At 35.9% G+C, this 11102-nt stretch overlaps 1 protein-coding gene and 1 long non-coding RNA gene across 3 annotated transcripts; one reads left to right on the top strand and one right to left on the bottom strand.

Moving 5' to 3' along the window:
* The first annotated feature begins 480 nt into the window (after positions 1-480).
* LOC107042160 lies at positions 481-9275 on the top strand. Its single transcript, XR_001461137.2, has 3 exons — positions 481-723; positions 801-932; positions 9094-9275. It is a non-coding gene; the product is annotated as an uncharacterized LOC107042160 (long non-coding RNA).
* LOC107042159 (cytochrome b-c1 complex subunit 10-like) lies at positions 9259-9925 on the bottom strand. Of its 2 annotated transcripts, none has more exons than XM_029126405.1 (3): positions 9815-9925; positions 9634-9730; positions 9259-9451 (listed from the first exon to the last, which is right to left on the bottom strand). In XM_029126405.1, the coding sequence occupies exons 2-3, from the start codon at positions 9672-9674 to the stop codon at positions 9331-9333; spliced, it is 162 nt and encodes a 53-aa protein (XP_028982238.1). In that variant the 5' UTR covers positions 9675-9730; positions 9815-9925; the 3' UTR covers positions 9259-9330. The 2 variants fall into 2 exon arrangements, with proteins under 2 accessions (XP_028982238.1, XP_028982239.1); XM_029126406.1 differs by having other exon boundaries at positions 9855-9912.
* Positions 9926-11102: the final 1177 nt, after the last annotated feature.

The raw sequence follows: 11102 nt of genomic DNA, 5'->3' as shown, positions 1-11102 counted from the left end.
GATGAAAAAAAGGCTGTTTGACGGAGAACTAAATTACCCATCATTTAACCCTCTGTCATGAAAATCACAGCGCAGTAAGAAAAATAATTGTTTAGCGGCGCACAGTGACTCCCGGTAATTAAAAATTCACCTCTCGCCTCCTAATTGAGATTAAGGGATGAAAAAAGAGCAGTTCGACGGACAATTAAATTCCCCATCAATTAACCCTCTTTCCTCCCTTAATGTCTGTAATTGACGAACTATCGATTGCATTCGTCAAAAATCAATAATAATGGTAATGAGTGGCTAACTTTGGATGGGTGGGTTGCAGTACTGCTACTGCTACTACGTCGATTGCGAAACGCGCCCTCTATCATACCTTAAGACACACCGAAATCGACCGCGGTGCCCTCTCTGCCATGGGGTCGTACTAGCCTCACGCTGTGGTCGGCCAAACCCCCAGATCTGAGCCTCTACTTTAGTCTATCCTCTTTGGCATAACCTACAATTCCCGATAGAACAATCTCGCCAGTCCTACTGTACTTTAAGTCTATCCTTTTTGGGGGGACTTGTATCTGGCATCATTGATCAGATATGAAATTTCGAAAAAATACTCAACTCACGAAGACTCAAATCGTTCTTGCGACAATATTTGGTAGTTTGAGTGGGCTTTATATTTGGATTCCAACAATAAAGGATAATATCAACAAACAGGAGGAAAGATTGAAAATAGAAAAGAATGAGGTAACAATAGCAACTGTCGTGCCTTTTTAACTTATAGTTTTATTATTTCTATTATATTTATTTCCACTGGTCAACAGCAACAAGAAAATTGAATCACAGTGGAAATTAGCAACGTTATTGAAATTTCCAAAATTACCATTCGAATTTTCGAAACTCCCAAAGGGGCTATGGGTAATTCTAGGAATCATAACAGCCGGGGGTTTCTACGGGTGAGTGCTAGTATAAGTGTTTTTGAATAAGGATGGGCGATGTTCTAAAAAACCTCGATTATCGAAGAATTGATGTTTTTCAAAACCATCGATTATGTGAAATGGATTATGTGATGGGTTTGTAACGCATAACACTCGGCTCTTGGAAATTGATGGCGATTTTTTCCACGATTGGGGAGGTTGAAAAACTATATCTCAAATTTTATCAGATTTTTTCGGCAGCCCAGTTCGGAGATATGTTTTTTATTCCGTTTTTCAGGTTTTTTTCAATAATTCGAGTTCTATCCATCCGATTTTGATTTATTAAGCGTCCAAATTTTTCATTTTTTACTACCTATAAGAATATTTTAAGTGAATTTTTTTTTCGATCTCTAGATGCGCATAATAACGACTTTTCGAATAAAAAAATTGAAACACTTGAATTTTGCTAATTACGTCACGGATGATGTTTCATTTTTTTTTCAGTAATTCTTATAATCAAAGCAAGTATTTTTAGCCATCATACAAGTTGGGCATCGTCCTGGATCTGTTTTATTTTCAATTTTTTCGTTTCGAAATTCCGTAAATTTGGTCGCAACACCTCAAAATGGCGTTGATTGACTCTGATTATAGACAGTATGAAGTGAATTTGATTGCATACCTCTATATTTCATATTTTTTCGATACATAATCGAAGTCCTTTTGTGGTGTTTTGACTAAATTTGCGAAATTTCCAAAAGAAAAAATTAAAAATAATATAGATCCAGGAGGATGCCCAACTTGAATGACAGCTCAAAATACTTGTTTTGATTATGAAAATTGCTGAAAAAAAAATTTGAATATCAACCGTGCCGTAATTTGCAAAATTCAAGTTTTTCAACTTTTTTTTCGAAAATTCGTTATTATGAGCTTCTAGGAATCGAAAAAGAAAAATCACTAAAAACAGTCGTATAGGCGGTAAAAAATGGAAAATTTTGACGCTTAATAAATGAAAATCGGACAAATTCGCGATCGCAACGTAGATGTGGGAGCCACCAAGTGGTCTCTGAACTAACTACTCTTGGGGGGCAACCAATGAGATCTCTCGGAGGGAACCAATGATGGAGCTCAAACAATGAGATCACTGGATTCTCTTTAATCTCATTGGGTGCCCGCCAAGAGTAGTTAGTGGAGAGACCACTTGATGGCTCCCACATCTACGTTGCGGTCGCGAATAGAACTCGAGTTAATGGAAAAAACGGAAAAATGTGAAAAAAATCACATCTCCGAACTGGGCTGCCGAAAAAATCTAAAAAAAATTGAGAGATAGTTTTTCAACCTCCCCGATCGTACAAAAAATCGCCATTAATGTCCAAGAGGGTGAGGGTCAGCGATTGACTCATTTGACGTGGAATACCTCATATACATCGAATTAGATTTATTGACAGCAAACGTAACTAGGTTTACACCATGAGAGCTGGAACGAGAGTGTGCCTCGCGACAACGGTATTAATCATCCGATCGAGGATGTCCGAATTATTACGAATCGTCGCGAGGTGTTGTGGTAAGGTATTCGGTTGCTAAGCCAAGCCCGAACACAATACATTGAAATAATCTTAAATAAATATATAACTAGCTTCGCTACATTTTTCTCATTACACTGGAGAAAAAACCAATTTTTTTGACCCTTGATAGAGGGTTTTTGATTAATTGAAGAAAATATATTGAATATTTTTCGTTAGCTGCAATAATCGTTGAAAATTTGAATTTAAAAAAAATTGAAAAATTTAAACTAAACAAAAAATAGACGACTGGACTTGTTCACTTATCATTTATAACATACACTAGCGGCCGGGGTGTTGATGCCCCTTTCATTAGGGCCTTTTTCCTGTCATTCAATATTCTTTTTTTCAGTTCATTGTTCATAATCATTCTAATGGCAAAAAGCAATGCAACTGATGGAAATAATATATCCCAATTTATTCGCTGTTAATTTTTCATATTCCAATAAATGACTTGCTCATGTGCTATAATTGCTATGCTGACGGAATAAAAGGTCGATCGTAATTACAATCCACTTTTTTCTCGAACGTAAGCCAGAGATTTCTGGTCAACACTGCTATAAATTTTTATAATTAGTTCACTCGTTAATTCGATTAATCTGTTGTTCATATCATCAATGTAATTCCGCGTTTAGAATATCATCACCCAATGTCTCCAGCACCAAATTAAAAATAAAAATTTGAAATGGCTCTTTGACTTCTGCTCTATCCTTTTTTGAGAATCTGAAATTCACGTTAATGATTCAGATGATATTATATAATCATCTTTATTATTTGCAGTTATGGAATATTGAATCAAAGCTTTTTTTGTTTAATCATATCAGAAATTTTTAATTTAAATATTGTCATTATTTGTTCAAAGTGAAACAATCGATTATCATTTTCACTATGTTCCATTCAGATTCTTCTCTGCTTAACGTCAAGAATGTCAGAATCTCTCATAATTCTAACTATTGATTCTAATTAACTTTGTTTGAAGGAAACCCCAGTGAACGCAACATTGAAGAATTTGAATCATTCTATTTCCCTCTGACCTAAATGATTTCGGCAATTATAATTAGTTTATCAATCGTAAATACAAAGCCATTTGGTACAGAATATTCATCGTTTAAATGAGAATTCAAGTAACTGGAAAAGTCCTCCGCTTCATATGCTGGTTAAAAGTGTTGAATTTCGTTAAATTTTCAGTGAAATTTGAAATTTTACGACTTTCTATTGAAAATTACTACTGAACTGTCCATTAGACGGACCCATGGGAGAACTAAAACAGATTTTTAAATTCTAATTTCGGAATATAATGAGAAAAGAAGAACGAATCCATGTGAATTTCAAATTTTCAACGTGAATCTTTAAATCAGTGCAAGGTAATTCAATTTCTTACGGGATGTAACACGCCTTGTGAAGATCAAATGTAATTTTTTTTTAAGACTAAAACGCTCAACTTGGCGGTACCAGCTGCGTAAACTTAGCGGCAGTAAGAAAGACAATAGAACAATTTTTTTTTCATCAAAACAATGATTGGTTTTTAAAATAAAAATACGAACTTTCCCTCAATTGTGGGGTTTTCAGACATGTATACAAAGCTTACTAAGCTCCCCCCATTAATGTTGTTTGGATCAAATTATTGATAAACTATCTATCATTTTGAAGGGAAAAAAAAATTTCTACAACTTCAATGTAAAGCAAAAGGTAAATGAACGTTGACAAATTTTTGCGTAGAGACAGGTGCCCAGCTTGTCCAGTGTTTCTACGATGGCCATATTTCTGTATACCGTGAAATTGAACCTACAAAAACATTTGGCCTGCCGTGTGGACCTTTTCTGTGAAGGAACCGACCTTCGACCATCAACACCATATGTTGTTGTCTTAAAAATAGAAAAAACACATGATTGTTTATATTTTTCTTTCAAAAATCACCTCGTGTAATCGACCAGTTTATACAAATATCAACCGAATTTGAATGATAACAATAGCTCTATTCTAACTATTTTTACAATTTTTATTCTACAGCCTTGAATTGAGTCGTTTCTTCGCAAATATCTCGAAACATATCCAACCGATTCCAACGATGTCTTTTTCAAAATATTCGTCTCGACGTTTTCTATTTGAATTAATTGAAATATGCATGCCCGTTCGTACAAAATTGCCCAGATATTTCTATTTTTCGGTTTTTCGCTCAAAATCCCTGTAAGCACTCCAACTTTTCAAAAAAAACGATATATTAATTTGAAATTTAGCGTGGAACTTCCTCTTATTACCATAATGATTCGTATTGCAGATAGGCTGCATCAGATGATTATTTTTCTTGAATGACGCTTGCATGTTATGTGCTATTATATGCGTGGAAGTTTGAGTCAAAAGCTAAAATTTCAGCATTGTTAAGTTACATTTTTCTCCAAATTATTAATCAACCATTCAAAAGTTAAGCCGGTGGCATGGCACAGTGGGTAAGTTTGTTGCCTCACGTGTGAAAGGTTCCGAGTTTGAAACCCGGACGTGTAGAATGGTGAGCTCTAACCATTTGAAGTCTTAATCATCATCGCGGCATACCCTAACCGGGTCGAAGCGATGTAAAATAACGATTTAAAAAAACTATTCAAAAGTTCGTAAGCTAAAGTCCTTCGTTTAAAAGGTGTTTTTGTGGAGAATTTACAAATCGTTATATAATTATTTATTCTTAAATGAAGATGATGTGAAATGGGAAATAATATACGAGAAAAATACGGGCTTTTTATGGGCTTCTTTTCTGCAGGAATATTAAATTTTCTGCTTAAATATTTTGGCCAAAAAATCGATTTTTGACTTTGGGGTGTTAAGCTAGCAGACCAGTGGGGTCGAATCGGGATAATTCGTGCACAATGGCAAAGAATTAAATACGGGCTAATTTTCTGCAAGAAAATAATTTTATTTTTCCAGAATTTTCCCGAATTTTCAAGGACCTCAATGGGGGTCAAATAAGGGTAGGGGCAAAGCGGGTTGCTCTGACCGTAGCATCGCTGGACATATTTGGGGAAATATGTGCTTTTATTTAACGTCCATTCAAAATTGTCTGCTTAAATATTTTGGCCAAAAAAATCGATTTTTGAGTTTGAAGTGTTAATCTAGCAGACCAATGGGGTCGAATCGGGATAATTCGTGCACTATGGCGAAGAATTAAATACGGGCTAATTTTCTGTAAGAAAATAATTTCATTTTTCCGGAATTTTTCCGAATTTTCAAGGACATCAAATGAGGGTAGGGACAAAACAATTTCCTCGGGCCCTAGCATCGCTAGACAGGTTCGGGGAAATATATGCTCCTATTTGACGTCCATTCAAAATTTTCTGCTTAAATAATTTTGACCAAAAAAAAAGATTTTTGAGTTTGGGGTGTTTAGCTAACAGACCAATGGGGTCGAATCAGGATAACTCGTGCACAATGGCAAAGAATTAAATACGGTCTAATTTTCTGCAAGAGAATAATTTCATTTTTCCGGAATTTTCCCTGAATTTTCAAGGACCTCAAATGGGGGCCAAATGAGGGTGGGGACATTTTGAATGGACCTTAAATAAAAGCACATATTTCCCTGAACATGTCGAGCGATGCTAGGGTTAGAGCAACCCGATTTGCCTCTACCCTTATTTGACCCCCATTTGAGGTACTTGAAAAATCGGGGAAAATTCCGGACAAATTAAATTATTTTCTTGCAGAAAATGAGCCCGCATTTAATTCTTTGCCATTGTGCACGAATTATCTCGATTCGAGCCCATTGGTCTGCTAGCTTAACACCCCAAACTCAAAAACCCATTTTTTGGCCAAAATATTTAAGCAGAAAATTTGGAATGGACGTCAAATAAAAGCACATTTCCTCGAACATGTTGAGCGATGCTAGGGTCAGAGCAACCCACTTTGCCCCTACCCTCATTTGACCCCCATTTGAAGTCCTTGAAAATTCGGGGAAAATTCCGGAAAAATGAAATTATTTTCTTGCAGAAAATTAGCTCGTATTTAATTTTTTGCCATTATGCACGAATTGTGCCGATTTGATCCCATTGGTCTGCTAGCTTAACAGGCCAAACTCAAAAATCAATTTTTTTGGCCAAAATATTTAAAGGAGAAAATTTAATATTTCTGCAGAAAAAAAGCACATAAAAAACTCGTATTTTTGAGATATTTGCCGAACCGATCTGATGACCCTGGTCTGCTAACTTCACGGGGCTAACGAAGCCAGAGCTCGAAATCGAAAAAGAATAATGATTCCAATCATCTAGCCATTTGATTTTCTGGGTTCTTGAAAGTTAGTAACCATTTCAGCGCGACATAGTCCATCCACAATACCCCCTTCCCGTGGTCACTAAGAGTTCGATGGAATTTTATCATTGGATTTCATGTTTTTGGGGGTGAGGAATCCGAATATATTATTTATTTTGTCCTCCCGTCGCGCAATCATTTGTTATAAACAAATTAGTCCCCATTTTTAGTGAATAAATGTTCTTCTGGGAAAACAAAGGGAGATACAGAAAAATTGTTAAAACAAAAGTTATTCCTCTTTATCTCACCAATAAAATGATTTTTGACTCGTCGAAATCGATCCAATACTTTCCGAGATTACAGGCTAAAGAGTGAGTGCGGGTGGATAGACTACGCGGACGACGGGTGAGTTTGGGCGCGGAGCAGTGTATCTAAACGAATATCGTTTGTGTTTGCAACATGTTGTCCAACAATGTGTAAATCGTGTATTATAACTGCACTTCATCTAAAAAATGCCAAAATCCTATGAATAAAGGTGGAGGATAAATTAATGAATTTTCATGTAATTGACTCATTATTTATCATTTTCTCTTTTCAGATATCTTCATCTTCAATATGAAGGGGTCTTCTATTCATCCGATAACAGGAATTATACATTATCATTATAAGTTGCTGGCGTCATTTTTACGTTGTCCTCTCGAAGTATGGAACGCGTTTTGTCCCTTACCCGACATGAAGAGTATGAGAGAAAATAGAAATAATCGACAGATTACAGATATTATTCCTTTCTGCAGTAATTTAATGCAATACAGAATGTACAAACCAACGATATTCACTCAGATACTCTGCTCCGCGCTCATACTCACCCGTCGTCCGCGCAGTCTATCCACCCGCGCTCACTCTTTAGCCTGTATCTCGGGAAGTATTGGACCGATTTCGACGAATCAAAAATCATTTTATTGGTGAAAGAAAGAGGAATAACTTTCGTTGGAACACTTTTTCTGTATCTCTCTTTGTTTTCCCGGAAGAACATTTATTCACTAAAAATGGGGACTAATTTGTTTATAACAAATGATTGCGCAACGGGAGGACAAAATAAACAACATATTCGGATTCCTCACCCCCAAAAACATAAAATCCAATGATAAAATTCCATCGACCTCCTAGTGACCACGGGAAGGGGGTATTGCGTATGGACTAACATGATCAGTCCTGGTTAGAAACTTTCCGACCAAAAGATAACATCCAACAATTTTTTTCGAGAGACGCAGTAATTCCTTTCATTGAGAGTAAATTTAAATGCGTCGGTTTTATTTTTCCGGCCGCAAGACATTTTATCAGTGCCAGAACAATCGGAGAAAAAGAAATGCGTCGGTATAGGATAAAATGGAGATTTGGAGCAGGTAGAATAAGAATTAGTGGAGATGCCTAGGTTGATTCAAATTTTGTGAATGCCGCTTGGCATTGTTCAAAGAATTCATGATTTCAGTCAAATGGTAAAGAGGTTTTGAAATAAGAGCGAATATTTCTATATATTTCCTATAATAAGAGCATAACCCCAAAAAACTCCACAAAGCAATCTTCGAAGTTGGAGTAGGCCAATCAATAATGGCTCTAGTTTTCTCTAAACTTCTGAGTTTTTTTATTTGTTTCTCTTAATAAAATCCATGAGAAAAAACTTGATTTCTGAGAACTCTTATAGAACGCGTTTCCACGACATATGTCATATAGAAAAATGAACATGTATATATTTTTTTATAGAAAAAAAAGTCTTGAAAAAACATGTCAATTTAGTATACCTTGTTGTGAAATAGGGACATAAAAATCAATAGAATTGTTCAATAGAATTCTTATAGAGTTTTGATAGAAATTCCATAGAATTTCTTGGAAAAAACAACTAGGCGTTCCTATCGAATTTTTTCCATGTGTTTGAAAAAAATTCAATAAATTCAATAGCAAAAAAATTAAATTTTATACATGTTGAGTAGACATCCAAATTTCAGCAAAAAATACGATTAACGCCTCAGCTACTTGCTAGCACCGTCCCGTTTCGGAGTTCAATCCATAAAATTCAATAGATTCCCCACATGCGAAAGGTTCCGAGTTCAAATTTCGGCCGGGTAGAATGGTGCGATCTAACCATGTAAAGTCTTGATCATCATCGCAGTATACCCTAACCGGTTCGAAGCCATGTAAAATAACGATTAAAAAAAAAGATTCCCCACAATAAAATTCTTTAAAAAAACAGCCCAAGGAGACCATACATATACATATCCACACTATTGAAAAATTCTATACTCGGAAATTTTAGGCCACATTGAATCTAAAAATTTGGAGTGGCTGAGTTTATACGGAATGTCCCATATACCAACAGATGAAGTAAACAATTTCTTGTATTGTTGCATTTTCAGTTTTGTTTACAAACCGAGGCGGCGTCGCTACAAGATGCGGATTAGTGAAGAATATGCGAATATTATTTATGAAAACAAGTTGCGAGAAGAACAGGAGACAATGGGGAAATTTGATTAGCTGTACATATTTCCCTCCATGTAGGTTGTGAATAAATAAAAAGTATCAACGATTGAGAGTTCAACTATAATTCATATTTTAGGAGTGTCTAATAATTTTGGTTGACTTTACATATTTTATTACTTCGTATCTTTGAATTTTCCATTATAGATTGGAATGAGATCTACAATGAGTCTCCAGTCGCTGAAGTACAGGAAAGCTAGGCTGCCAACTCCTCCGTAGAGGGTTGCTGATGGTATCCTGTAAGAATTTATTCAACAAATTTAAGAAAGACTAATATTGAAGCAGACCCATTCATACTAGATAGTTACATAATGAACCAAATTTGCGGACTATTTCAAAATTACTTGAAAATTATTTTCACTGCATGTTATTCTTAAAAATTGATTGTACAACTCAAATAGCTATATAGAGATCCTTACCATTTTGCTGCAAGTTCCAGAGTTCTTTTTCCTAGTACCATTTTTATTTCTCAATGTTTTGAGGTTAAAGAATGTTTTCAATAGTCGTGTATTCTATCTGAAAAAATAACAGAAAGTTAAATTTTTTAAATAACCAAAATGAATCTCCAAATGTAGGAATACAAAGTCTGTAGATAAATACTAATGTGATGGAAAAGCCCTGGAATTTTCTTCGACGTTACCAATTGCCAAGGGTCGGTTCGTCCAATTGGCGATGCCAAAAGCGATTTTTCGCCCTCTACTGAGGGTTTCTATAACTAGCCTATGGCGGAGCCTACCAGGTGGTTGGGCGCCGGAATGTATGGTTATACGAAATTAAGATCTTTGCCTCCCATTGCCCTATCATTATTGGACTTTAGTAAATATGAATATCAATCCAAAGTTCAATTTGACATTTTGTGATATTGGAGACTTACTAGGAGATACCAGGAGACCAATTCAAGCAGGAGAGGAGGTATTATTAGCTGAACACATCCTCATCTGGGCTGTCAAAAGTTATAAACAGAATTACGTAGAAATTGTATCAGCTTGTCGTCAATCGTCACATTGGAATAATTACCACGAAATAACTATAAAAATTCTGTTTGAGGAAAATAAGAGGAAAATAATTAGCAAATGTACTTGTCCAGCTGGCTTGGGTGAAAAATGTAAACACATTTTTGCGACACTTCTATATATTTATCGGTGAGGAAAGTCGTGTGTGTTTTTTTGTTTTTGATCGTTTTATCTAATCCAATACATTTACTGATCATCAGTCATATTCGAGTATACGCACTCTGCATCCCTGGCGATTGAGGTTCCATGGTACATCCATGTTGTAGCATGGATGTGCATGGATATCATTTTAAGGCGAAAAATGGGCCAAAAATGATTGGAATATAATCAAAAATTTTTTTAAATGCTGATAGACAAACAATTAGTCCCAATTAATACCCATTAATAGGTTATTTTGTATAATTAGGAGAAATTATTGATGGTGTGCTGTGTGGTAAAGAAGTTCAGATGGGAGAATGCCGCGAGATGGCGCCAGTGTTAAATTATCGAGTCGGCGGGAAACTGTCAGCAGTCGCAGACATTTTTTATTCTATTTCACTTATGAATATTAGATAGGTTCGGGGGGAAGGGGGGTTGATTTGGAATATTAGCACCAACCCATTTTGTCCCATTTGGCGAATTTCGCAATACATTATTGCGGGTGGCGGGGGGAGGGGGGGGGGGAGTCAAGCGGGAAATAGCTCACAGACCCATTTCGCCCCATTTGTTATTTATTTTCTGAATGAGCAAGTCGGAAAACGATAAACAAACCCGTTTTGCCCCATAATTTTCTCAATGAGCGAGAGAGAGCGGCAGGGGGGGAGTCAATTTGGGAAATTGCACACGAACTCATTCTGCCCCTTCTGTTGAATTTTGAAATCGATTATTTTTGGTTT

This window comes from Diachasma alloeum, unplaced genomic scaffold (genome assembly GCF_001412515.2).
Source record: "Diachasma alloeum isolate Michigan unplaced genomic scaffold, Dall2.0 Dall_scaffold_00428, whole genome shotgun sequence".
Lineage (NCBI taxonomy): Eukaryota > Metazoa > Arthropoda > Insecta > Hymenoptera > Braconidae > Diachasma > Diachasma alloeum.
This window is presented reverse-complemented; position numbering and strand designations above follow the sequence as displayed.

Coding starts and splice junctions, on each gene's coding strand:
- LOC107042159 (XM_029126405.1), bottom strand. CDS start 9,674: ATGGTACTAGGAAAAAGAACTCTGGAACTTGCAGCAAAATG. Junction 9,452..9,633: donor CTGGAACTTGCAGCAAAATG/GTAAGGATCTCT, acceptor AAATTCTTACAG/GATACCATCAGCAACCCTCT.